At 42.9% G+C, this 27,906-nt stretch overlaps 1 protein-coding gene across 1 annotated transcript in view; it reads right to left on the reverse strand.

Moving 5' to 3' along the window:
* Ctps2 (CTP synthase 2) overlaps positions 1 to 27,906 on the reverse strand; it is a 117,849-nt gene that overhangs the window by 26,517 nt on the left and 63,426 nt on the right. The window contains 3 exon segments of the mRNA XM_032889667.1: positions 3,480 to 3,576; positions 7,008 to 7,063; positions 22,947 to 23,043. Coding sequence (XP_032745558.1) covers positions 3,480 to 3,576; positions 7,008 to 7,063; positions 22,947 to 23,043 — 250 coding nt within the window.

The raw sequence follows: 27,906 nt of genomic DNA on the forward strand, positions 1-27,906 counted from the left end.
AAGGTCACTCTGACCATCTCTGCCTTTGTAAGTCAGCATAAATTCTTGGAGTTACCTTGTCTGAGAGTAAGTCACAATACCCTCTTGCCTGACAGGCATGATAGCCCACACCTGTGACTCCAGAAAATGGGAGACGGGCCAAGCCTCAGCTAGGTACTAAGTTGAAAAAGGCAAGTCTGGGATACATGAGACTGTCTCAGAAAAGCAAAACAAAACTGACATGGGTGGGGGAGGGAAGAAGCCTTCATTCCAGGGGGATTCTACCCTGCATCTGTTGGGGAAGAATGCTACAGAGGCCAAGACGAATCTGGACAGTCTATGACACCTTTTGCCTCATCACATTTCCAAAGAACTGCCTATTCCTCTTCAAACCTAAGAATTAAAAGAGGTTTCCCTGGATCTTTGGGCCTTCATTTCTGAAGGCGCCTGTGTCAGTCACATGAAACTAACTAGACTTGTTACTCTTTGTGATAGGTAATCTTGTCAACCTGACACACCTGGGAAGAGGACGCCTCAGTTGAAGAACTGACTGAATCCAAGAAGCCTGTGGTCATATCTGTGGGGCATGTTCTTGATTGCTAATGGACAGGGGAAGCCCAGCACCTGTGAACAGCAGCAACCCTACCTCCAGGAGGGCTGGTAGGCCTGGGCTATGTAAGACAGGTAGCTGAATGTAAGCTTGAGAGCAAGCCAGCAAGCAGCATATCTCCAGGGTTTTTGCTTCAAGTTCCTGCTTTGAGTTCTTGCTTAGCTTCCCTTGATGGACTGTAACTTGTAAGATGAAATGAGCCCTTTCCTCCATAAATTAGTTTTGGTCAGTGTTTACCTATTAATGGGTAAGAGTGGCCCACATAGGTGTGGGGGGGTGTCTTAGTTTTTTTAAGGCAGAGTTTCTCTGTGTATCCTTGGCTGTCCTGTCCTGGAACTCTGTAGACCAGGCCGCCCTGGAACTCAGAGATTAACCTGCCTCTGCCTTCCAGGTGCAAGGACTAAAGGTATGTGTCACCACTGCCTGACAGTGGCATTGGTTGGGGCAGCATGAAAGCTGAAGAACCGAAAGCATTGTGGAGATGAAGCTTGGCATCATGAGGAGTTGAAATCCGGGAAGAGAAGCCATAGAAGGCCACTGATGAAGGTGCAACCCCGGCTACAGAGGAGACCTCAGATTACTGGAGATTCTAGGACTTTGGAGCAACAGCCAAGGACAGTGGCAGGTGTAGAATGAAGCCCGCCGGGATGTATAACACGAGCAGTGTGTTGCGGGCAGCAGAGCCAGAGAAATGGGACTTCCAGATCCTTGGGATCTCAGAAGATCAAGAATGAGTCCTAAATTGTGGACCTGGAATTATTTTAAGACTTTGTTTTTGCTTTGATCTGACTGTACCTGTGCCCTGGTTCTTTCTTCAAATAAGAACGTATATAATCACTTTGTTTGTTTTTAATTTTACAAGAGCACACAGTTAAGAAGCTTTGGGTTTTTAAAGAGATACTGAACTTTTAAAACATTAAAATTGCTCAAGACTGTGATACTTTTAAAAATTGGACTGCTGTATATTGTGATACCAACACAAGATCTTAGGACAAGAAAGGAAAAGTTATGGTTTAATAGTGATGTGGTTGAGTGTCACGTTGACAAGAGGTAGAGTCATGACAGCTAATCTTAGTTGTCAACTTGACACTCCTAGGAAGAGGGACTCTCAGTTGAAGAACTGCCTCTGTCAGATTAACCTGTCTGTGGAGTATTTTCTTGAGTGCTAATTGATGTAGTGGGGACAGGCTATTGTAGACAATACCGTCCCTAAGCGGGTCGTCCTGGGCTATATAAGAAAGCTAGCCGGAAATGAGCCTGAAAGCAAGCCAATTCACAGCATTCCTCTGTGGTTTTACGCTACTCCTGCCTTGGCTTCCCTTGATGATGGATTATATCCTGTAGGATGAAATAAACTCTTTCCTTCCCATGCTGTTTTGGTCATAGTGGTATATCACAACAGAAACGCTAACTAGAACATGTTTTTCTATTTTTATTTATTTGCTTCTTTTCTTCCAGAGTAGAGGACTGAACCAAAGGCCTCCTACCACCAAGACAAATCCTCATCCCTTGCTTTTCTCTTATATAATCGTGTATCACAGAAATGTCAGCTGTGACCTTTATGATGAGTGAAGAAAAGGTCACACCTTTCCGCCCCTACACCAATCTCCAATAAGACTATTTATGGACACAGAAACTCAAATGTCACATAATTACAGAATTATTTTCTAATGTCATAAATATTCTTTTAAATTTTTTAATTATTTGAAAATGTGGGGAAAGTGTTAGTTCAACACACACACACACACACACACACACACACACACACACACACACACACACAAATGAGCAGACTGGAGCTGACCCCTGGCGAAGATAAAAAGCTGAGACAAGCTAGGTCCTTGCAGGGCTGAATGAATGTGAAGACTGCTCGCTGTCTTATGTCTTGTCAGTAACAAATGTGAGCTTTTAGGCCTATGATTTCAGGGTCTTCTAGCTCAGCCATAAACTATTTCTGTTCTACTTATTTATTTCATGTAACCCAGACCTGCCTCAAACTCACTACAAGCCCAGGCTTGCCTTTAAATCAAAGCAATCCTCCTGAATCACAACTTTCCAGGTCCTGGGATTACAGGTATGAGTCAGCACACCAGGCTCTCTTCTGTGTTCCTCCTCAATAGTTTAGTTCTTTGTGTTTTGTTTGTTTTAAGACAGGGTCTCACATCCCTTAGGCTGTCCACACTATGTAACATTGAACTTCTGCTCCCCCAGCCAGGAGGAACTGTGCCACCATGCCCAGGTTATACTGTGCTAGGGACCAAACCTAGGGATCTGTATACATGGGAGGCAACCATTAGACCAACTGAGCTACATCTCCAGCCCCTTGTTTGGTCTTTCGAAAAACTCTAAGTGGGGTTGGGGATTTAGCTCAGTGGTAGAGCGCTTGCCTAGCAAGCGCAAGGCCCTGGGTTCGGTCCTCAGCTCCAAAAAAAAAAAAAAAAAAGAAAGGAGAAACTCTAAGTGCAATAATAAGTACAAGCAGTACAGAGAGTCCAGAGAGGACCTGGGCCCCTCATAAAATGACATCCACAATGACCACCGAGAACAAGAGGAAGAGCAAGAAGAAAGCCAATGGACAATGAGCTGTGTGCTTTCTGCAGAGCATTTAGCTTAGAGTTGACACAGGACAGAGAGAGGGGAAATGGCAAAGATGCCTACTATTTGTACAGTTGGTAGACTTAGGAAAACGTAGCTATTGATGCTAAGTTCAAAGTAGCAGGTCCCAAAGTGATATGCGATGTGTTCTCCGTACATTCTGACATTCTGAATGTGTTTCAAATGACCAAGGAATTGGGGGAGGAAACAATGAACTAGATCTCAAATTAGTCTATGTTAGGCAAAAGAGTACTAGGACATCATGGAGCTTTGGAGAAACAAAGAACCCACTTACCTGTCAATTCAATAATCTCCATCCTCTTCCCATCCACATCCTCACCGACAAAGCAAAGGTCTTTATTCTCAAATTGGTTGATCATGTCAGGGTTCACCTGGACATGAGAGAAATGCAAGCCTTTGGACTACAGAGCAATTTAAAAGACCAGCTTATGAAGAGGACCTGCATCAGTTGCTGGACTTTCCCACTGCATCAATCTTCTACTTTATGTCTACATTCAGCATCCCAAATCTAATTTTAAACTCAAGATGAACCTGAGGTACGAAGTCTAATTCAAATACCATAGACCTGGAAGGTTCATGCTGTATCGCTCAGAGATAGGACTCAACTCCAAGCACTATGGCAACATAAATATTCTGAATCAGAACCGTGAGCACCTGCTTAGAGACATCCTGTATCTCCTGCTTCCCAGAGTTAAACACCCTTAACAATCTGTGATGGCTAACAGTTTGACTAGATTTAGAATCATCTAGGAGACACACTTCTGGGCATGTAATAAGGGCATTTCCAAAGGGTTAAAACTGACTAAGGAAGGAAGATGTACCCTGATGTAGGCAACACTAGCCCATGGCTAGAATTCTGGACTGAATAAAAAGAAAAAAAGGAGAAAATAAACTGAATACCATTATTCCTCCCTCCCTCCTTCCTAACCCTTGGAAAAATGGCATCAGCTGCCTTATAAGCCCCAATCCTTATTTCCTTAGAGTAATGACTTCTATCTCCTTAAACCATGAACCAAAAAAAAAAAATTCTTCAGTTTCTTTTGTCTGTATTTTACAAAACAACAAGATAACATACACTATCCCCAAATTTTCATAATTTTTACATGTGAATGTGTATAGTGTGCATGTATACAAACATGTTTGCATGTGTATGGGTACACATGAGTATGAGGGCATGTGTACATGTGGGTACATACATGTGGAAACAGAAGGTTGATGTTAGGTGTCTTCGAGGATAGCCTACTGAGGTGGGGTTTCCTATTGAACCTGGAGTTTGTCAAGTCTCCCCAAGGGCTCCTGTCTTAGCCTTCTGGGTGCTGGGATTATAGGCAAGCCATCACATTTGCCCGGAATTCATGTGGATACTGGGAATCGTAATTCTAGTCCTCACATTTGTGGGGCAAGCACTTAACCCTCTAAGCCATCTCTCCAAGCCCCCAAATCACAAATTTGATAGAGGATTGAAATTCTTCTTTCCTTTGGTCTTGGGGCTCTTATCTGTCCCATTCCAGAAGCTGACTCCAATTGGTCAAGCCAAATACAATAAACCCACTGTGATCATTTGAGTAAGAGTGGCCCCCATAGGCTCATGTGATGGCTAATACTAGTTGTCAACTTAACTATATCTGAAATGAACTACACACTAGAAATGGACCGCACACCTCTGCTCCAGATCGTGAGGCTAAAAGACACAGGCTTTGAATCCAGATCTTGATTTGAGATGACATGAGCTTTTGATCTGGATAGTGAGGAAGGGTAGCCATGAAAAGCATAGGCCCAGGTAACGTTGTACACACATTTAATCCAAGAAGACAGAGACAAGCAAATCTCTGAGTTCGAGGCCAGCCTGGGACAGAGCAAGTTCTAAGTAAAGAATAGCTTAGATCCAGGCGTGATGGTGCACACACCTTTAATCTGGACCATACCTTCCGCTGGATGCTTATATGGAAAAATGGATAAAGGAAGGCTTCCTTCTCCTCTGCCTGCTTGTACTGAACTTGCCGGCACATCTGTTGGAACCTACTTCTTCAGGATCCCAGATCCCACAGAAGGCCAGCAGAAACACCTAGCCTCATGGAACTGAGCAACTACTAGATTCTGGACTTCCCATTCACAGCTGCCCATTGTTGGGTTTCTTGGACTGCAGGTTGTAAGTCATTCCAATAATTTCCCTTAATATATAGAGGCAGTCAATAAGTTCTGTGGCTTTAGAGAAGCCTGATTAAGGTAGCTCAGATATTGAATGCCTAGTCATGAAGGAGTAGTACAATTTGAGAAGGATTAATAGGTGTGGCCTTGTTGTCAGAAGTGCGTCACTGGGGGTGGGCAGGCCAGCGGCTCTTTCTCTCAGCTTATGGATCAGGATGTAGCTTTCAGCTATCGCTCCAGCTCCTTGTGTACAGTTGGGCTCCCTGCTGTGATGATGATGGACTAAACCTCTTAAAACCATTATCGAGTTGCCAATAAAATGCCTTATTTTATAAGAGTTGCCTTGGTCATGCTATCTCTTCACAGCAATAGAACAGTGATTAAGATACCCATTCTTCTTGGCTGATATTGTGAAAACTCAGGTTAAGGCCTCCAATGTTCAGCATGGCACTGGCAATGGTACAAATTCACAGGCTGACAGATAATTAAAGTTGACCCAATTAGGGCTGGGGATGTAACTCAGTTCGTAGAGTGCTTGCCTATCATGCAGAAAACTAGTTCGATCCCCAGTACTACATAAAACTAGGCAGGTAGCATGTACCTGTTATCTTAGCACTGAGGCGGTAGAGATTTGAGGATCAGGAATTTAAGCATTCTCAGTTGTATGGAGTTCAAAATCAACTTGGGATACATGAGAGTGTGTCTCAAAGGTTTTTTCGACTGGTGGCACAAGCCTTTAATCCTAGTACCTAGGAGTCAGGGCCAGGGAGATCTCTGTGCGTTTAAGGACAGTCTAGTGTATAGAGGCAGTCCAAGCCAGCCAGAGATACACAGTGAGATCCTGTCTCAAAAAAAACAGAACCAACAGACAAATTTCTTTTTAAAAAGGTGACCTAATTAGAGTGGAGAAAAATTCCATGCTTTAGTTGCCGCTGGCAACCGCCTCACAACAGTGAGAGAGACCACTCTGTGCAAAGCAGACACATAGAAAAGGGAGGCCGAGAGAAAGATGGGAACAAGAGTCCTGGCTGTACCACGTTACAAATCTACCTGTGATCTGAGCTAATAAATGTCCTTACCGTTCAAACTGGTTTGAATAAACAAGAAGTGATTCCTATTCTTCAAAGCCAAATACATCATGATGAACTAAGTAATCCCATTATGACCATATGCAGTTCCAGATGCCATATCTGGTGCAATCTCAGCAGTTAACTCCTTTGAGTCATTGGTCACTAAACCTCGAGCTCAATGTGAATCTCAGAAGAGACTTCTGAAAGCTGTAATCCACCATACAAGATCCAGACACTCATTCCAGTGCCAGAAGCATTTGGCTCCTCGCTGGATGCCATCTATCTTTCTTAAAGCTGAGAAAGAAGCAGCAGGGGTTAAGGAGGAGCGGTAAGCTTGTTTTGGTTTAGGTAGTCTTTCTGCTATGCCTGTCCAGATGCGCTCAGGTTCTATGATACTCTGCCATCATCTACACTTTCATCACAAGAGCTTCCTTTGATTATTTTGCCTGCATGCTAGGGAAGTTTTAGCAGTCTTCCTTACAGACATTACGAAGTCGGGCACTTTTCCCAAAGGGCCCGCATAATTGCTGGGATTCATTGCACCAGGTATCCACATCCCTCAGTAATTCAGATGAAAGGCGTACCTCATACCGATGTCGGTGTCTTTCTTCTATGTAAGGAACATCGCCGTAAAGCTTCTCTGTGAAGACATAGGAATCAAATTAGCACTGAGTGATAAACCTCAGAAGCACACCCATGGCAAGAATGTAGAGAAAGCCTCTGTGATCTCTAACAGAGGCACACAAAGGATCAGACTCGAGGAACAATCTAGATTTTCTTATCTTCTGGTAGAAAACCCCATAGTAATTCTCTAGTCCCGGCCTACCCAGTACTAAGATTACAGGAACACACCACCATGCCCAGCTCTTCACGTGTTGCTGAGGATCTGAACTCAGGTGCTCACACATTCATGGAAAGTACTGTACCCCCTGAGCCATCTCCCCAGCACCTACACCCAACTTTTATAGGGTGCTGGAGAATCAAACCCAGGACTTTGTGCATACAAAAGAAGCACTCTACCAACTGAGCATGTCCCCAGAGCCACCTGCATATATTCTCACCCTACTGTCCACACATTTCTGCATATTCTGCCCTAAAAATATACTTCGACCCTAAAATATGACTTCTAGACAAGGAGTATAGCTCACTGGTGGAGGGTTTAGGTGGTAGAATGCTAGTCTAGCATGCACAAGATCCTGAGTTCGGGCTGGGGAGACAGCTCAGTACATGCAAGCATCTACATCAAAAGCCTGACAACCCAAGTTCAGTTCCCAGAACCCATGTGGAAAGCCAAATGTGGTGCGTATCTGTAATACCATCATCCCTACAGCAAGACTGAGGGAGGAAACAGGGGGACCGACTGAAAGCTTTCCAGCTAGCTAGCCTCAAGTACAGCACAACAAAGGGAACAAAATAGGCCTGCCTCGACGAAGTCTAAGGCCAGAATGGACTCGGATGTTCTTTGATGTCATGCATGCTCTGTGTCACATATGTGCACACACACAATCATATAAACACACACATGCTGTGGCACACATGTCCCTACATACACACACATACAATCATCTATAAACACACACATGCTATGGCAAACATGTACTACATACATACACACACACAATCATATATAAACACACACAAGCTATGGCAAACATGTACCTACATACATACATACACACACAATCATCTATAAACACACACATGCTATGGCAAACATGTACCTACATACGTACAAACACAATCATATATAAACACACACAAGCTATGGCAAACATGTACCTACATACACACACACACACAATCATATATAAACACACACAAGCTATGGCAAACATGTACCTACATACATACACACACACAATCATATATAAACACACATGTCATGGCACACATGTCATGGCACACATGTACCTACATACACACACATGCAATCATATAGAAACACACATGCTATGGCACACATGTACCTACATACACACACATGCAATCATATATAAACACACAAGGTATGGCACACATGTACCTACACACACACACACACACACACACACACACACACACACACACCTCTCAGAGATTCTAGTACTGTCAGAGGTCTGAGGTGAGGCTAAAATGAAGATGGAGATTTAACCTCAAAGACGCTCACTGCTGCATTAACAGACAACCGATGGAAACAAGCTGAGCACCGAGATGAGAAGAGTGGTGGATTAAATAAGAGCGCCTCATTTCCCTGAGCTTCTTAACCAGGAGCGTGCGGCTGCAAGTCAAGCAAGGAGGTAAACAGCCATGAAGCTGCACCACTGCAGCTCAGAGCAGTGCCTTCAGCACGACCCTGGTCACAGTAACGACAAGCTCAGTGACCACAGGATCGTGTGGACAGAGCCAGCTCCATCAGCAGACTCCACTCAATTAGGACACAATAGTGGCACACACTAAGAGGACAGTGACTATCCCCACAGCAGCAGCCATCATGGTGCAGACCCCAGCACACATCCAAGGGACAAAACGTGCTCCAGTTACTCTCAAACTCGACAGAATCAGGAGTCAGGCTCCATTCAGTAGATGGGGTAGCTATTGAATCCTCAAAGACATCGTGAAGCTGGAATAGGAAGTCTCAACTGAGAAAGACCAAATTAATGCCTTGCATCCTCGTGGAAGCAGGGGGAGGGGTATGGGAGAAGGGGCAAAAGGGATAGCATTTGAAATGTGAATACATAAAATATCCAAGAAAAATAAAATTAAAAAATTAATGCCTCGTGACTTCATTTGAACTTTTGACTTAGAAAAAAAATGCCAATTACATGCCTCTGCATGCAAATGACCACTGTCACACTTCTATTTGCAAATCTGTCCATACAGACAGAGAGTGTGATGATGAAATGAATGATAGTAAATAGCTCAGATGTTTCAGAGAGGTGGGGAGAGTTGGGGCAAAAAGCACCTTTGAGGGAGCGCCTTCTGAGGTTACTGCAAAGGGTGCGGTCATTCAGGATCACCTTTGTACCACTGAGTCATAGAAACCAGAGACAAATAGGAAGCAGCACAGTGATACACAGTTGGAAAGCATGGGGGCATTATGTCAACTCTGTGTGAAGTTCAGAAACTGCATGGTTTATGAACTATTATCTAGCTTAAGGCACACTGTATGTGCTAAGGTATCTATTTCGCTGGTGATAGGAAGGGGGAGAGAGGAGAGAGATACTTTGAAGCCAGACTGAATGGCTTTAAGTCCCTCGACACCATTTAAGAGATATGTGCTTTGGGTAACTGATTTAGCCTCAGTGCCTCTGTTTTCCCCATCTGTGAAATGGGAATTAGGATAAATTATGTCACAGGGTCATTATGAGGATTAAATAAGTTGAAGTATTAGGACAGTAAAGAAATCAAATATATAGCTTATTGCTATTTCTAGCTAATGAAATAGAGACAAAGAAGGGATCTAGATTGTAAGTTCTATGTGGCAGAAGACAAAATAGGGACCTGTCTGATTCTTAAGACCAACACTTAGGGCACATCAGGTAGTAATAGGTTTGTGCTGAATAAATGAGACATGCATATATAATGTGTATAGTGTATGATGAGACATTTCTGGAAAATTTGGTATTGATTTACTTACTTAATGGTAAAAATTAAACCCAGGCCCTTGCATACACTAGGGAAGTGCTTTATTATTGACAGCTACATTGACAGCCTTACCTTTTTTTAAAAAAATGTCTTTATTTTGAAACAAGGTCTCACAAAATTCCCTAGACTGGCCTTAAACTTGCTTCATAGCCCATGCAGGCTTTGACTCTGTGATTCTCTTGCCTCAGCTTCTGGAGTTGCAGGGATTACTGGTCTGAGCCACCATATCTAGCTGTTTAGAATTTTTATTTTCTGCATCTAAAAATCTTTCTCAATTGCTTCCAAACCTACTAGAAATAAATTCAGAAAAAGCAACCCATGGCGATCCTCTTAGAGTTCTGTCCTAAGGATAAGCTTAGGGGACAGTGAGGTGGCTCGGCAGTTAAGAGCAGTCACACACATAAAATTAGATTTTAAAACACTAATGCCAGAAATCATACTCATAAAGTCTTACTACATGACTGCCCAAATGGGAACTGAACAAGAACCACAAGAAAGAACATGTCAAACTGAATGGGGGAAAAGTCCATGAAGCCTTGACCCTATAAAGAACTATAGACAACTGAGGATGGTTGGGGGTAGGAAGAGCACAATTGCTTGTCTAGTGTCGGTCACCCCTGAACACATACACACAAGTAACATTATACACATTCAACAGGTTATATCTGTTCTCCTGTCATATAAAATCCACTTGCTTTTCCCCCAGTTTGGTTCTCTCCCTGCCCACTCCCCGCACCCAGCCTTAGCATCTTGATCTCCAATAAACATTTCTTTCTACCCACGGAATGATCCAGTTCAGTAGTTTTACTGTGCCTTCACTTATACTTGCAAGGCAAGCATTTTACCAAATGAGATATTTCTTCAGCCCTCTAGCCAATATTGATTTAGCACTTGCAGACAAAAAACTCCCCTCCTCCTCTTTCTCCCTTCTTCCTCCTCTTTCCTCCTCCTCCTCTTCCTCCTCCTTCTTCTTCTTCCCTCCTCTTCCTTCTCCCCTTCCTCCTCTTCCCCCTCTTCCCCCCTCCTCCTCCTCTTCCCCCTCTTCTTCCTCCTCCTTCCTTCCCCCCTCTTCCCTCCCCTTCCCCCCCCCTTCTTCCCTTCCCTTCCTCCTTCCTCCTCCTCTTTTCAAGACAGAGACCATGGAACCTTATTTCAAGGCTAGTCGAAGCAAAAGGGACTTTGGATTTTTCCTCTCTACAATTCAGCCATATCACACTGGAGGTCCAGAGTTGGTTCTGTGGCTTTCTAACAAGTGACCCGGATGACAAAGATTCTGTTCTATACAAAATGGTCAATGGGTCCTAGGGTGTGACAAGAATAACTGAAATGCTGCACACAGTGTCTTCACTCCTGACCCTGTACCCAGTCAGGAGCTGAGTACGGTATATAAGCCTAGAACCCCAGCCCCTTGAAGGTGAAGACAAGATAGAGAATTCTGGACGAGCCTGAGAGGCAGCCTCAAAAGGCTAAGGGTGGGCCTCAAAAAGAACACTTGTCTCTCATACACACAAGGTTCTCTGCCTCCAACACCACGAAGAAAGAAAACAAAAGTATAGAACCAGGGCCTGCTTCCAGCTTTCTTTTTTCCTTGCGACTTTTGGAATTTAATGTCATTTCCATTTTTATGAAACAACTCAGTAATTTTCAATATCTAAACAGCTAACCTTTCCCTAACTTTATATTTTTGCAGTCATATTTTATGTCAATTTTATGTATCTTTTAAATTCTATTTTATATGTATGGGTGCTTTGTCTGCATATATAGCCGGTATTTAAGTGCATACCATATGAGTGCCTGGGGCCAAAGGGTACCAAAAGAACATCTGATCCCCTGGAACTAGAGTTACAGGTAGTTGTGAGCCACCTTGTGGGTGCTTGGCAACCTAATCCATGTCCTGTGGGAAAGCAGCCAGTGTTCGTAACCTCCCAGCCATTTCTCCACCTTAGTATGTCTAGTTTTCAAGGTTCAACCATCACAATTTAAATGCCATCCCTGCTTTTAACTGTGCATTGCAGTGCTTGGCTCTCTGCTGTGGATTTTGCTCCTTGGGTGCTAAGGAAAGGGTCATGCGCTGGCCTTAGAAGAGCATTCTACAACTGAATTACACCCCACCCAAGCCTCTTTAGAGAGAAAGAGGAAGAGAAAGGAGACAGGTGTAGAGGGAAGAAAGGGAACCTGTGAGACACAAATGTTATTTGTTCCCCTCTCTTCAAGCCAGCCTCACCCCTACCCAACCCCTGTACTGAGGTTCACCAGCGTCTCCTACATAATCGGCAAGCACCACACCAGGGAGCCACACCCCCAGCCCAGCTGAGTCCGATTCTTTATTGTTGTTGTTTTCTTTTGTTCTCCTGGCAGGGTCTTAACTGTAGCCATGGTAGGCATGAAATTTGTGGTGGTTTTTCTGTGTCTGACTCGTCACAGCAGACATGCACCACCCAGGATCTATTTGTTATTGTGGGTTTCTGTTTTCTCGAGACCAGGTCATACGCAGCCCAGGCTCAACTCCAACTCACTATGGAGCTGAGAATAACCTTGAAGTCCTGATTTTCTTGCTTCTAACTCCTAAGTGCTGAGATCTCAGACATGTACACCCAAGGCTACCTTTGGTTGAAAAGTGGGGATCACACCCAGGGCCCCATGAATTCCTGGCAAGCACTCATCAAACTGAGCCAGCACATCCATAGCCCCTGACCACCGATCTTTTTTTTTCTTTTGAGACAGAATCTCATTATTTAATTCTGGCTAGCCCGGAACTTGCTATATAGACCAGGCTGGTCTCAAACTCACAGGGCTCTCTAACTTCCTCTGCCTGCCAAGTGCTAGAATCAAAGGCATGTGCCACCATACCCAGATGAACCCCAGTCTTAACAACAGGTCACAGACGGAAGTTAGAAGCAATCTGTGACAAGATCACAGATGAATACAGGAAGTGCTACCCACTGACTTTCCCAACAGCCCCACTAGAACAATGAACCTTCTATGTGCCAGACACCGGCCTAGGGACTTCCAGCTCACTCTCATGAGAACCCTATGAGAAGGCATTCCTCTTAACCAATGATTCCAAGGCAGAAGACGTAGCCACAAGTAAGTAGGCACCTCTTGTGCTTGAGAACTGGGGCCCAAAGGGCTTTTGAAGAACACAGTGAGTGTCTCAGAAACACTACACTAGTCAGGGGTTAGGACAGAACCAGTCTGATAAGAAGGACATAGCAACCTATCCTTTTAGGATGAAGGAGGTACTTATGAGTCTCCATATTCACAAGAACACTTCAGCAAAGGGTTACCTAGCAAACCACAGAAAGAAGCTAGGATGAAAGCCTCCCCAAATCTTCCCACCCGCCATTGATTATGGACCCTGGTGGGGGCTGTGGGAAGGCCGGCAGCACTGTACCCCTCTCATAGACCCCACTGTTTTCCTTTTGAACAGGTCTCTGTATAATCACATATTACTCTGGTGTAGACTTAAAACTGCTTAGTAAATCACTTCATTAACCTAGACAAGGAAGTTTTTAGTTTAGTTTGTTTGTTTTTAACTTCCTAACAATCTAATCACATTAGAAAGAGGCAGTTTCACTGTATCATGTTTGGACAGGAAAAAATAAAGCAATAGTCATTTTACTAGCCCCTAAAACTGTGTTCTTCCACATCCCCATTTCTTTTAGCTCTCAGATTTTACCACTTCACAGTGCTACAGCCAGGGATTCTACCTCAACTCCAGCACTCACTCAGTGTCCTCCTAATTGGCCTCTCAGTTCTGGTCTTTCAGGGAAAATCACACCTCCTTCTCTTACAATAAAGCAGAACCAACCACTCTAGTCAAGCTCCTCTGATTTGGTTGGTTGGTTGGTTGGTTGGTTGGTTGGGTTGGGTTGGGTTGGTTTTTCGAGACAGGGTCTCTCTGTGTAGCCTTGGCTGTCCTGGAACTCCCTCTGTAGACCAGGCTGACTCAGAGACCCACCTGCCTCTGACTTGAGTGTTAGGCTTAAAGTTGTGCATGGGAAGCTCTTTTTCTTAATGAGAACAAGCAGGCAAGGTCCCTGAAAGGAATGAACTTTTCTTTCTCTTTCTCTCTTAATACTGGGTTGACTTTACATATACATGTACATCTGTTAAGTGTGTGCATGGTATACATACATCTTCAGATGGGCATATTCATGTGTGCATTTCACGTGAGTGTGGAGGCTAGCGGTCCTTGTCTGGTATCTTTCTCTACCACTATCTGCCTTACTTTCTGTGACAGGGCCTCTCACTGGCCCTAGAATTCACTGAGTTGGATAGGCTGAGCGGGTGGTCATGAGCCCAGGGATCTGCCTGTCTCCTCCAGGTCCCTCCCATGCCCCAGGGCTGGGGTGACAGATGCATACCATATCACCTAGCTTTTACATGGGTCCTGGGAATCTGAACTTGGGTCTTCGTGTTTACACAGCAGGTACTTTACTGACTGAACCATCTCCCTAGCCCCTAAAGTCTTCTCTTAAAATGTTACATTCTGGAACTGGAGAAATGACTCAGCAGTTAGGAGTACTGGGTGCTCTTCCAAGAGGATCCCTGTTTGATTCTCAGAGCCCACACAGTGGCTCAAAATGGTCTGTACTAACTCCAGTTCCAGGGGACCAGGTGCTGTTTTCAGACTACAGGCAGAACGCGTGTGCGCACACACACACACACACACACACACACACACAGTGAAGAAAAGTAATGAAAAGAAAAGAAAAAAGACAAGCATCCAATTTTCACCTTAGCCACCCAGCTTTGGCTTATCCGCTACATCCTAAATTCAGTCATCCTGCTGGAGACAAAGATATCACGCTGAGCAGTGTCCAACCCAGTTAACTGGATAATCCAGACACGCGTTCTTTCTAGGAACTGACATTTAGTGGGAAAATCACACTCAACACCACAGGCTAAGATTTGCTTCCCTTCCTGGCTGCCTTGGCATATGTGTGAGACTTAACCATAACTAATTAAGACTAGGGTCTGTGACACTATCAAACGAGTTGTCACCCATCCTCTACATGAGCTCTGAACTTTGTGTCAACTCTTTGCCCCTTTGTCGCATTGCCGTTTGTGTCCCATGAAGAGCCACGGGCAAAGTAATGGTTTGATAACTAGCATCAGCAGCCCTCTCTCACCTCATCTGCCCATCTCAAGCCATACTTCCTTCTGAATTTCTTGTCTTTCAACACACCACGTTTTATTTTTATCTTTTTAATTCATTTATTGTGTGTGAGGTGGCATTCGTGTGCCACGGTGCACATGTGGAGGTCAAAGGACAACTTACAGGAAGGAATCAGTTCTTTCCTTCGCTCACCCCATGGCCCCTGGGGATTGAACTCAGGTCATCAGGTTTGGTGGCAAGTACTTTTTACCTGCTGAGCCATCTCACCAGCCCAGAGGGATTGCCTTTCATACTGACCTACCCTGGGCTGTTTCTCACTGCCTTCAATTAACTAACAGTGCCATTCCGAGGACAAAAATCATATTATCTAACTTCCGATGTAAAATGGACTTTTACAATTGACGTATAACAGCATGCAATAAAGTACATAAATCTGAAAAGAGAGTTCTGGGTGACCCTGATATCTGTACGATGTGTGCTTTGAGAATTATATTTTGGGACTGGGAGTTGGCTCTCTGATCAAAGTGCTTGCAGTACAAGTGTAAGGACCTATCTAAGTTTGGTTCCTCTGAACTCACAGAAAGCTGGTTGTGGTGGCAGCCATCTATAATCCCAGTGGTCCTATGAGGAGATGGGAGGTAGAGACAGAGAATATGAAGCAGTTCTAGGAGCAGCTACCCTGAAGTATTCTCACAAGTGAAAACACACACACACACACAAACACACACACAAACACACACACACACACACACACACACACACACACACAAATTTTTTAGTCACATTTTTTAAGTCAGGCCTTGTGGAATAAGACTATATACCCAGCTCTTCCAGAGACCAAGACAGGAAGATTATACGTTCAAGGCATGCCTGGGTTATGGAGTGAACTGAAAGGCACTCTGGGTAACTTAATGAGACCCCCATCTCAAAATAAAAACTATAAAAATGTTACATTTTTGGAGTGTAATTTTTTAACAGTGGGACCAAGGAAGCACACTCAGTAGAAGACTAGAAGCCAACATATGGGCAGTGTCACAAGACCCGGTTCTGAGTCTCCTAATCTCCCAGATGCCTTTTTGCCTCTTTTTTTTTTTTTTTTTTTTCTTTTCTTTTTTCTTTTTTAAGTAAAAAATATTTTACATATTTTTAATTTTTTAAATTTTATTTTTCTTGGATATTTTATGTGTTTATAGTTCAAATGCTATACCCTTTCCCAGTTTCCCCTCAATAAACCCCCCATCCCAGCCCCCACCTGCTTCTATGAGGGTGCTCCCAATCTCACCCACCCACTCCCACCTCAACGCCCTGGGATTCCCCTACACTGGAGAATCGAGCTTTCCCTGGACCAAGGGTTTCTCCTCCCATGATGCCCAACAAGGCCATCCTCTCTACATATGCAGCTGAAGCCATGGGTCCCTCCATGTGTACTCATTGGTTGGTGGTTTAGTCCCTAGGAGCTCTGGGGTTTAAGTTAGTTGATATTGTTGTTCTTCCTATAGGGTTGCAAACCCCTTCAGCTCCTTCAGTTTTTTTTTTCTAACTCCTCCATCGGGATCCCCTTTGTTCAGTCCAATGGTTAGCTACAACCGTCCTCATCTGTATCAGTAGTGCTCTGGCAGAGCCTCTCAGGAGACACCCATATCTGGCTCCTGTCAGCAAGCACTAATTATTGTGGAACTAAAAAATATCATCCTAAATGAGGTAACCCAGTCACAAAAGAACATACATGGTATGTACTCCCTGGTAAGTGGATATTAGGCCCAAAAGCTCAGACTACCCAAGATACAATTCACAGACCACATACATGAAGTTCAAGAAGGACAACTGAAGTACAGATTCTTCAGTCCTTAGAAGGGAGAATGAAATACTCACGGGAGGAAATACAGAGACAAAGAGTGGAGCAGGGACTGAAGAAAAGGTTATCGAGAGACTGCCTTTTCGCATTTTAGGCTGCCATCTCCTCAACCAAAAACTAGAGATGCCAAATTAAAATAAATGACTTGGTCTTTACTCTCTGACACTTAACAGAAGGTGAGGAAATGCCATCTTTTATTCCTATCCCTCCCATAAGTTGCTTCTTGTTCAGACCACAATTCAGCCAACCTCCTGCCCAGCTCATCACCAGCAATGATCCCCTCATCTTTGTTTGCTTTCTATATTCCAAATGGTTGAAATAGATTTCAAAAGACACAGAAAATGATCCAAGATTAAACTTCAGTGTCCATCAATAAAGTTATATTGCCTACCTGTACAGCATGGCGGCTCATCCTTTTTTTTATAAAAAGATGTTTACTGTAGTTATTATTATGTTTAATTACCTACACATCTGTGTGTAGGTATATGTGCATGAGTACACATGTACATGAGTACTGCTGCCAGGAGAGACCAGAGCTGTCAGATCTCCTGCAGCTGGAGTTACAGACAATTATGATTTGCCTAATATGGGTGCTGGAAGTCAAACCAAGGTTCTCTGGAAGAGCAGAATGTGTTCTGAACCTCTAAGCCATCTCTCTAGCCCCAATGGCTGGTCCTTTATTGGAAAAATGTATCAACTACTGTTTTAGATCATTTGGGTGATAGACTTGGGGACAGGAAGATTTCTCTCTGCTAACAAGACGAGACCTAAGCAGTCTACATTTGAGCAAACCAACAGTGGGTGAGGAAGAAAGATGGCTGTGTAGCAATGGAAAACAATGCAAAGTCAAAGGCAGCAACAAAGAGTAACTTCTCAAGAACACAGCAAGCAAACTAAGAATGTGACGAGACAACCAAGAACACGAGACAGCAGCAGATAATTACATTCTGAACTCGCTCACCCTCCTTTCAAACAATCTAGCAGAATTACCAGTCATAAAATGTTCAAACCCTTGAACCTATTAACCCAGCTCCTGAAACCCATTCTGAGGAAACATTCAAAGGAACAGAAAGCCTGTGGAGATCTCCCAATCAGCATTTTTTTTTATAAAAATGCTGGAAAACCAATCTGAAACAATTATCAGTAGAAAATGAATCAGCACAACTCAAACACTATCTGCCCGAGGCCTGGTACACTGGTATACACCCAGAGTCCTCAGCACTCGGAAGATGAAGGCAAGAAGACTACTTGTGCCCAAGAGTTCAAAGCCATCCTGAGTAATAAGACCTGAAGGGTTGGGGGAGAGGAGGAGGATGGAGACAGGGACAATGACAAGCAGTCTGATAATCTCATTTTTGGCAAGTGGAGGCAAAAGAAGAGGTGTTCAGAGTCTTTGCCTATATAGTGAGTTCCTGGCCAGTGTGAACTACATACATGAAACCCTGGTTCAAAATTACAGCAACAACTCTGTGTGTGTGTGTGTGTGTGTGTGTGTGTGTGTGTGTGTGCTGATGATGATGATAAAGGATGGATCAGATTTCTCTAGGGACAAGCTCTTTGACAGGTTATCCACTCCCAAGAGATCAGCCCTAAACACATGTACATACAAGTTAACACTAAATGGAATCAGTAGATTACACACACACACACACACACACACACACACACAAAACAATAATATTCAAAGAAGAGGTCATGAATTTGAGGAGTTGCATGGGTACTCAGGAGAAGTGGGATTGGGAAGAGAGGTAAAGTGATGTAAATCTCAAAAATTGAAAAAAAATTAAATATATACATACACATACATACACTCACACACACACACACGCACAAAATTCCCCCCAAAAATAGGCACAAAACCCAAATACATGAAAAAGTTAGCTACAATAAAATATACATATTAAGCATCATAAAGTTCAGAGAAGACCACAGACAATCAAACTTAATCATAGACAATTTAGAAAAGTATTTGGTATTTTAATGACCTTTAAGGCAGCTTTGGCAATCATACACACACACACACACACACACACACACACACACACACACACACACAATCGTTAGCCCTTTTATTTAAAGAGCCCTGCCCGACTTTTAGACAGGCAGGCCTCAAACTTGCTATGCAGTAGAGTATGTCCTTGAATATTTTGCCATGTCAGGGCGGCAGGGGGGAGTGAAAGGGAGGGTTCAAAACAGGGTTTCTCTGTGTAACAGCCCTGGCTGTCCTGGAACTCACTCTGTAGACCAGACTGCTCTCAAACTCAGAAATCTGCCTGTCTCTGCCTCCCAAATGCTGGAATTAAAGACATGTGCCACCTTGTCCCCTTGCCTCTTTCTCCTGTGTGCTGGGATTACAAGTATGCATACCAGGAGGCCCTGCTCATTCAATGCAGGGGATGGAACGCAGGGCTTCATGCATGACAGGCAAGCGTTCTACCAACTGGGCCACATTCTCCTCTCTGAAAGCCCGTGAAACAAAACAAAACAAAACACAATCTCAGAGGACACAGAACAAAAAGAAGTTCCTGTGAATACATCTCTGACAAACCAATAAATGATGACTGCCGCTACCTTTGTCCAAATCAATTTATACTTATACCCTCTGACTCAGAAAGAGCTAATTAGGTTTTCAAAACCCTCATTGATTAACAAGTGGCGTAAGAAAAACAGAATTATCCCTCCAATAGAAGAGTATTCCGCTTTGTTCTGCTGGGCATGCTCATTAAAGAGCTCTTTACTTTCCTTCGTCTCCCTCATCCAACACACTGCAAATACAGGCCTACAAATCAAATCGAAATAAAAAAAAGAAAGAAAGAAAGAAAAAGAAAAGGAAAGAAAGCATCAAAACACTGTCAAAATGGCTAATCATTTTGTTTGTTTGGTTTTTAGTTTTTCTGATGACAGGGTCTCTCTGTATAGTTCTGGCTGTCCTGACTCATTGTGTAGACCAGGCTGACCCCGAACATACAGAGATTCTCCTACCCTGCAAGTGTTGGGATCAAAGGTACATGCCACTACGTCCAGCTCAAAATAGTCAATCATTTTACAGGTAGCGTAGGCAAATGTATTTTGTTCATACCAGCCTTGCAAAAAAATATACTGACTAGAAGAGAAGCATCTAAAATAAATGTCAGCTTTAAAAAAAAAAAAAGATCCTAAAATCAATATACTGCCAACTAGGAGCCAAAACCCCTTTAATGTTATAAAGCTTTTTCACAGGTTTTGTTTTTTGTTGGGTTAGAAATGACATTCTATGAACAATAGGGAGAAGGTTATCCCTTACAACATTTTGCCTGAGACACCATGAAGTCAGTCTCACTAGAAAGGAGGCAAAACTTTATACTTGCTAAAACCGACAGGCTCATATGCCACTTGCCTCTTGTAAAGAAACACAGTTTTTAAAAAAATGCAATCAGGAACTGAGGATGTGGCTCAGTTAGGAGAGCAAGTGCCCTGGGTGTGATCTCCAGCACTGCATAAACTGGGAGTGGTAATTCAAAAGGGAAGGGGAAAGCAGGAGGAACAAGTCAACCTTGACCGCACAGTGAGTTTGAAAGCAGCCTCGGCTAGGCCATATGAGTCCTTATCTCAAAAAAATTTTTAATAAATACATAAAATTAAAACAATCAAATTTAATAAGTCATTGACTAAAATAAAGGCCCATAAGCCCCAAAGTAGACATTGAAAATTCTGGTACAACCACACAATGGACTATTTTATAGCCATTACAAGAAATTAAATATTAATACATGCCATAGCATGGATAAAACTTGAAAACAGTGTAGTGAGTGATGGGAACCATGAGAGACTTGATTCCATGTGGTTCCATTTGCACTAAAAGGCCAGAATCAGTAATTTTAAAAAAAAAATGAATCAATGATTGCCAAAGGCTAAGGGGGTTCAAGGTGGTTACAGCTAAAGAGTACAGAATGTCTATTGAAGGTGGTTAAAATGGTCTAAAATTGTTATTACTGAGAGTAGGACAACTTTTGTGGATATCCTAGTGATAGCTGGACAGCTCTGTGAGTACAATGAAAACCAATAAACTGTACACTAACAGATGACTTACATGCTTTGCGTCTTAGGTCTCTGAAAAAAATACCTCTGGTGCTGTGTTTAAGCTTCATAAAATTCAGGGCCATGGAGCTGTCTCAGAAGGTAAAGATTCTTGGAGTCAACCAAGACTGAAGACCTGACTTTGAGAACCAGGAAGGAGAGAACCAACTCCCCCACACCCACAGAGAGAGTGAGAGCAAGAGAGGGGGGAGGGAGCGCTAGAGAAATATCACAAGTCAATGTAAAAGAAATTTAAGATTCATAATAATCATCTTTTGATTTACTATAAAAACATAAATCTTAGATCACTCTTACATTACCATCAAGTCTTAAAATATATTGAGCACGATAATGTCTTTTTTTTTTTAATTCTTTTTTACCGGAGCTGGGGACCGAACCCAGGGCCTTGCGCTTGCTAGGCAAGTGCTCTACCACTGAGCTAAATCCCCAACCCCATGCACGATAATGTTTTTATAAAAGTTTAATACTATTATCACCAAATCCTTTACAGTATGTAATTTTTGATCATCTTTTTCCTGTTTTTGTGGTTGTTTGGTTGGTTGGTTGGTTTGGTTTGGTTTGGTTTGGTTTGGTTTGGTTTGGTTTGGTTTGGTTGTCACCTAGGCAATTATGTGAATAAAGTTTCAAAGTGTCAAAGAGTTGGAAGACAACTGAAAGGCAAAGAAGCAGTAACAGACAGTCCTTCACTGCTGATGTTGCCTATTCAACTGCCCACCCATCTATCTACCTGTTCACCCATCTAGACCTGGGTCAGCTCCTCACCCACTTCCTGCTTTGTGTTCTGCTCTGCACCCAGTTTGACCTTTTCACCTCTCAGCTGAATTCTGCTGTTTCGCTCCCAAATCTGACTCCAACTGTTCTGCCAGACCCTCCCTCCTGGGACTGGTCCGGTTTGTTAGCTGTCTTGTCTACACAGATCTTCTCAGCCTACTCTTAAAACCTCTTTACCTTTGCTATGCCCTCTTCAACTTGTATTCCTTCTGTAACCCATAGAGAAGTAGGGAGGTAGGTATACAGATATATTTACTGAATGCTATAGGATATGAAAATTAATACTTGTCATTGAGATTGGCATAAGGGGACATGGAGAAATAGCTCAGCAGTTAAGAGCACTTGTTGACCTTGCAAAGGATCCAATGGAGTCTAACACCCATATAAGTCAGTCTACAACTACCTGTGACTCCAGCTCCAAGGGAACTGACACCTTCTGGCTTCCAGGGGCTTCTCGCACTAACAAATACATATATCCATACACGGACACATACACATAATTAAAAATAAAATAAATCTTAAAAAGCCAAGACTGGAATAAAGAACTTACATTCACTTCAGCCAAGCATAGGTAAATTTTATGAAGAATTTCTGGCATTGAAACTGCTAAACTTTATTATTCAATAAATGCTAACATTGTAGAAAGGTCCAAACGTGTTCATTTAGGTTTCTGGAGTAATACATGATACCCTTACTCAAACAAACAGAAAGGAAACCATGAAGGAGGGAGCCATCATTAACACTGGTCTATGAACTCACAAACAACTTGAGTTTGTGTTAGTACTCCTGAGAGAACTTTCACAGGTTCAGGACACAGTGTGGCACCCACTGTGTCATCTGATCTCTAGGATGCTGTTCAGTGGCTTATTTTGTGTATGGCCAATACTCTTGAAAATGAACATGAATGGGGAGAGAACAAATGCCTCAAGTGACAGGCAACAAAAAGAGGTCGCTGGGTAAGAGCTACAGCTGCTGGAAAGAATAGGGTTGAGCATCCTCCAAGAGGAATGGTGTTGGCACAGCCATGGGAACTGCCCCAATGTCCTATAAAAATCAAAACTCTGGAAAACTTACTCAGTAAGGAATTTTCAGTTGTGAAAACAGTTCGTCTTAATCCCAGTCTCATTGTTCCTCCCAAATCGCCAGGGTTGTGTTCAGGCATGTCAATTACCTGTAACAAAATAAGTTCAATTTTACCATCTTACAAGGATACAATTTCTCGAATTTCCAGCTTTCATTTTAGAGAAACACTTGATGAGAAAAGATTCCCCTGAGTAATGGGTCTGGTCAGTTCTCCCAGTGTTCCGGAAGAGAAGCAGCCACCAGAAATGTCCTCAGACTGTATAAGCCCCTTATCGCTGAGTCTCATCTTTCACGCCAATCACTTAGAAAACAACTTATCAAGGAGATGAGTATGTAGCTTGGTTGGTAGAATTCTTGTCTAGCATACACCAAGCCCTGGGTTTGAGCCTTAGAATGTCGAAAACAGGGAATGGTGGTATATACCTGTAATCCCAGTACTCAGGAGGCAGAGTCGGGAGGCTCTCTGTGAGTTCTGGTCTACAAAGTGAGTTCCAGGACAACTAGGGCTACAAAGTACCATATTAAGAATGGAGGAAAGAAAGAGAGAAGGAGTAAGGAAGGGAAGGAAGGAGGGAGATGGGGGGAGGAAGGGAGGTAAAAAAAAAAGAAAAGAAAAGGGAAGAAAGAGAGCTGATATAGTTCCACTGATGGAATACTAGTAAAGCAAGTACAAAGTCCTGGGTTTGATTTCCAGTACCTCATAAACCAGACATAGTAGTTAAAACACCTAGAATCCAACTCGGGCACTAGGGAAGAAAAGGCAGGAGGATCAGAAGTCCAAAGCCATCCCTGGCTACATGAAGAATTCTAGGCCATCCTGGGATACAAGAGACCCTATCACAAAAAGAAACAATAAAACAAAAAGCAGGAAACAGAACAAAACAAAGAGAGGAGACCTTGGGAGGTAATTCAGCTGGTTAAGGTGCCTTCCATCCAAGCATGAGGACTTGAGCTAAGATCCTTCCTAGTACCCAATAAAAGTCAGATGTGGTAGCACACATATACATATGTGTAACCCCAAAGATCTCACAGCCAACTAGTTTATGGGAATCAATTAGCTCCAAGGTCAGTGAGTAACCCTGTCTTAAAAAAATAGAGTGCACCATTGAGAAAGACATATCATCAATCTACAACAACACTGCATGCATATGTGCACACACCTACACAAACACATGCATACACCAAATTCCCTGTCTGTCTGTCTGTCTGACTATCTATCTATCTATCTATCTATCTATCTATCTATCTATCTATCTATCTCCCTCTTGTATATCCTGTGAGTCAAAAACCTAGCAATGCTGTTAATGCTTCCTTCTTTTTCATATGCAAGCTGTCAAGTCCCATTAATTAACCACCAGACCACCCTGTCCTAAATGAAACCCTTGTAAACCCGGAGATCTCTGCCTAGCTGTCCGTGTCACGAAGCCATGACTTCTGGGTGTGGTCCTGCAGAAGACCTTTCCTCCTCACTGGCCGTCTCTCAGCTGTCTGCTGAAGGAAGAGGCTGAATGAGTGAGTGAGTGAGTGAGTGAGTGAGTGAGTGAGTGAGTGAGTGAGTGAATGAATGAACCCGAAGAAAACAATTTCAGATCTGTCTTCTGAGTCACACCACTAAAACTCAGAAAGAAGATACTTATGAATAAAATCTGTTCTCATTGACCTGGTAATTCCTTTTCCTCGGTTCTGTTTATAATGATTCAGTGTTTCATGTCATGGTTTTTTTTTTTGAGGGGGGTTGACTTTTGGGGGTTTGGGGGGTTTGGTTGGTTGGTTGGTTTGGTTTGGTTTGAGACAGGTCTCACTATTTATACTGGCGGTCTGAACTCACTCTGCACAACAGGCTGGTTTGAGCTCACAATGATATAGGCCTGCCCCTGCCTCCTGAATGCTGGTTTAAAGGCCTGTTCTGCCACACCTAGCCATGTTGGGGTTTGTTTGCTTGTTCAAGTTGTTAGATCAGAATGCAGTTGAGTAAGTCAACCTATTCTAATAGAATTGCTCAGGTTTCTCATAGAAGATCCCTTATGCCCCCTCCCTCCACATACACACAATATCACATACAGCTCTAAAGGAATCTTTGACAACTGGAATTTCTTAAAGGAAGAATTTCTAAAAAAAAAAAATATCTCATTTCATCAGTGCCCCCAGAAAATGTTTGAAGTCATCTGAACCCTAGGACCCAAACAACCTCCAAGAATCACTTGGGGGGAGGACTGGGGTAAACTGGATTTGGATGACAGCTCTAATTGGAAGGAGTGCTTGATTCTGAATTGCTCTTGACTCAGCACGTCTCCCTCTCTTCTTTGGCTGGTTAATGAGGGCTAGATTAAGGATTACTCAAGGGAAGTGAGAAAAGGCAGCATCCAGTTTAGGAAGGCAAACTGCCCAGCACTTTGTAGGGCCCTTTCTGGGAAAAGGCAGGTAAGTTCACAAGAGCTGCCACAGACTCCAAAAAAAAGTTTTATGTATATTCAGATCCTCAGTTTCCATTTAGGTTCCATTCAAGTTACAACTACAGTGATAAACTCCCCTGGTTTCTTGTCAGAGGTGCACTATGCTTCTCCAGGTAATTCACTCTAATTTATTATATAGGGTCCAACTGCCTAAAGTCTTTCAAGGTAAATTGCTTCAGTTATCAGTGACTATGATAATCAAAGAATATATTATTCTGAACTATTGAGAACAGAGAAATTAATCCAATTAAGAACAAGATGGGGCAGTGCTAGAGAGCTAGCTCAGCAATAAGAGTGTGGCTGCTCCTGCAGAGGATCCAGGGTCTGTTCCCAGCGCCCACATGGTAGCTCACACACATCCTTGCCTCCAGTTCCAGGAGACCTGATGCCTTCTTCTGACTTCTGCAAGTATCAGACACACATGTGATGCACATACATACATATATACATACATACATACATACATACATACATACATACACACACACATGCATGCAGGTAAAACAATCAGACACATAAAATATAAATAAAATACTTTTTTATAAAGGGTCACGTGCAGTGGCACACATTCTTTTTTAAAAAGAAGGGAAGAAAGAGTTTTTAAAGGGTGGACAAGAAGCCTACATAATAAGGCTATCACTAAATTTTAAAAAAATTAAAAGGGAAAAAGTTTAAAGCTAGATTAGATAGATAGATAGATAGATAGATAGATAGATAGATAGATAGATAGATAGATGATAGATAGATAGATAGATAGATAGATAGATAGATAGATAGATAGATAGAACTTAACTAACTTGCCTTTGTGCTCATCATTAGGTATGAAATTTGTGAGTACCTCCAGACTCAAAAAAAAATCATTTCCAAAACTGAAGTGTAAGGAGGAGGATGGAGGAGGCAAAGACACTGGCCACCTAAGGCTATTAAGGATTCCTCCCATACCAAAGGAAATTCGAAAATTCTTGAAAGATCAATGTGATAATAATGATTTAGAAACCTGAAGCTATCACTCCTTCTTTAAAAGGGGAACAAGAATACCCTTGGCAGGGAAGGGAGAGGCAAAGATTAAAACAGAGACTGAAGGAACACCCATTCAGAGCCTGCCCCACATGTGGCCCATACATACACAGCCATCCAATTAGACAAGATGGATGAAGCAAAGAAGTGCAGACCGACAGGAGCCGGATGTAGATCGCTCCTGAGAGACACAGCCAGAATACAGCAAATACAGAGGCTAATGCCAAGCAGCAAACCACTGAACTGGAGAATAGGACCCCGTTGAAGGAATCAGAGAAAGAACTGGAAGAGCTTGAAGGGCTCAGACCCCATATGGTACAACAATGCTAAGCAACCAGAGCTTCCAGGACTAAGCCACTACCTAAAGACTATACATGGACTGACCCTGACCTCTGACCTCATAGGGTAAGCAATGAATATCCTAGTAAGAGCACCAGTGGAAGGGGGAAGCCCTGGGTCCTGCTAAGACTGAACCCCAGTGAATCTAGGGACTGTTATGTGGGGAGGGCGTGCAATGGGGGGAGGGGTGGGAGGGAACACCTAAGGCAGGAAGGGGGAGGGGGGGGGGATGTTGCCGAACCAGGAAAGGAATAACACTTAAAATGTATATAAGAAATATTCAAGTTAATAAAAAAAAAAAAAAAAAGAAACCTGAAGCTAGACACCAGGGGCAGGAGGACGTAGAGTTGAGGGTGTCAAAGAAAGGACTGAAGATTGCTCACTTACTGACCTTTTGGAACTGTTGACTCTGTCCAGTGTATGATTTTAATGAAACCACAAATTTAAGGCACAAAGGGCGAAATGTTGTACTAAGGCCTTACAGGGGAACTAGTTCTCATTTTCTATGCCATGCTCAGAAACAGTAATAGCCTTCTCCTGAAACCATAGCATATAAAGAAATCCTACGGTTTAAGCCACAGTGAACCTCTAGCTAGGGGGCTGGTAAGATGTCTCAGTGAGTAAAGGCACTAGTCTAATGACCTGATGACCTGATAACCTGCATTCAAGTCCCAGAACCCACCTGGTAGAAGGAGAGACCCAATTGTTACAAGTTGTCCTTTTGACATATGGACATGTGAAACGTGCACACAAACATACAACTTTTTTTAAATGTGCTGGCTATAAGAACTACAATATAAGCACATACCCTTGCCATGCATGTGCAAGGCCCTGGTTGGTCCCCAGCTCTGAAAAAAAAAAAAAAAAAAGAAAAGAAAAGAACATACCCACAAGAGACAGACGATCTCTCTAGCACTGTCCCATCTTGTTCTTAATTGGTTAATTTCACTCTGTTCTCAACACTTCAGAACAACATGTTCCTTAATTACCATAGTCACTGATGCCTGAAGCAATATCATTCAAAGACTTAGGTAGTCGGACCCCATATAATAATATCTAATAACTTGTGCCACTGGTACAGTAGTGGAGGATGCAAGGAATCACTGGGGAGGAAGTGATCAGGAGAGGCCTCTCTGGGCCTG

Source organism: Rattus rattus, chromosome X (genome assembly GCF_011064425.1).
Source record: "Rattus rattus isolate New Zealand chromosome X, Rrattus_CSIRO_v1, whole genome shotgun sequence".
Classification (NCBI taxonomy): Eukaryota; Metazoa; Chordata; class Mammalia; order Rodentia; family Muridae; genus Rattus; species Rattus rattus.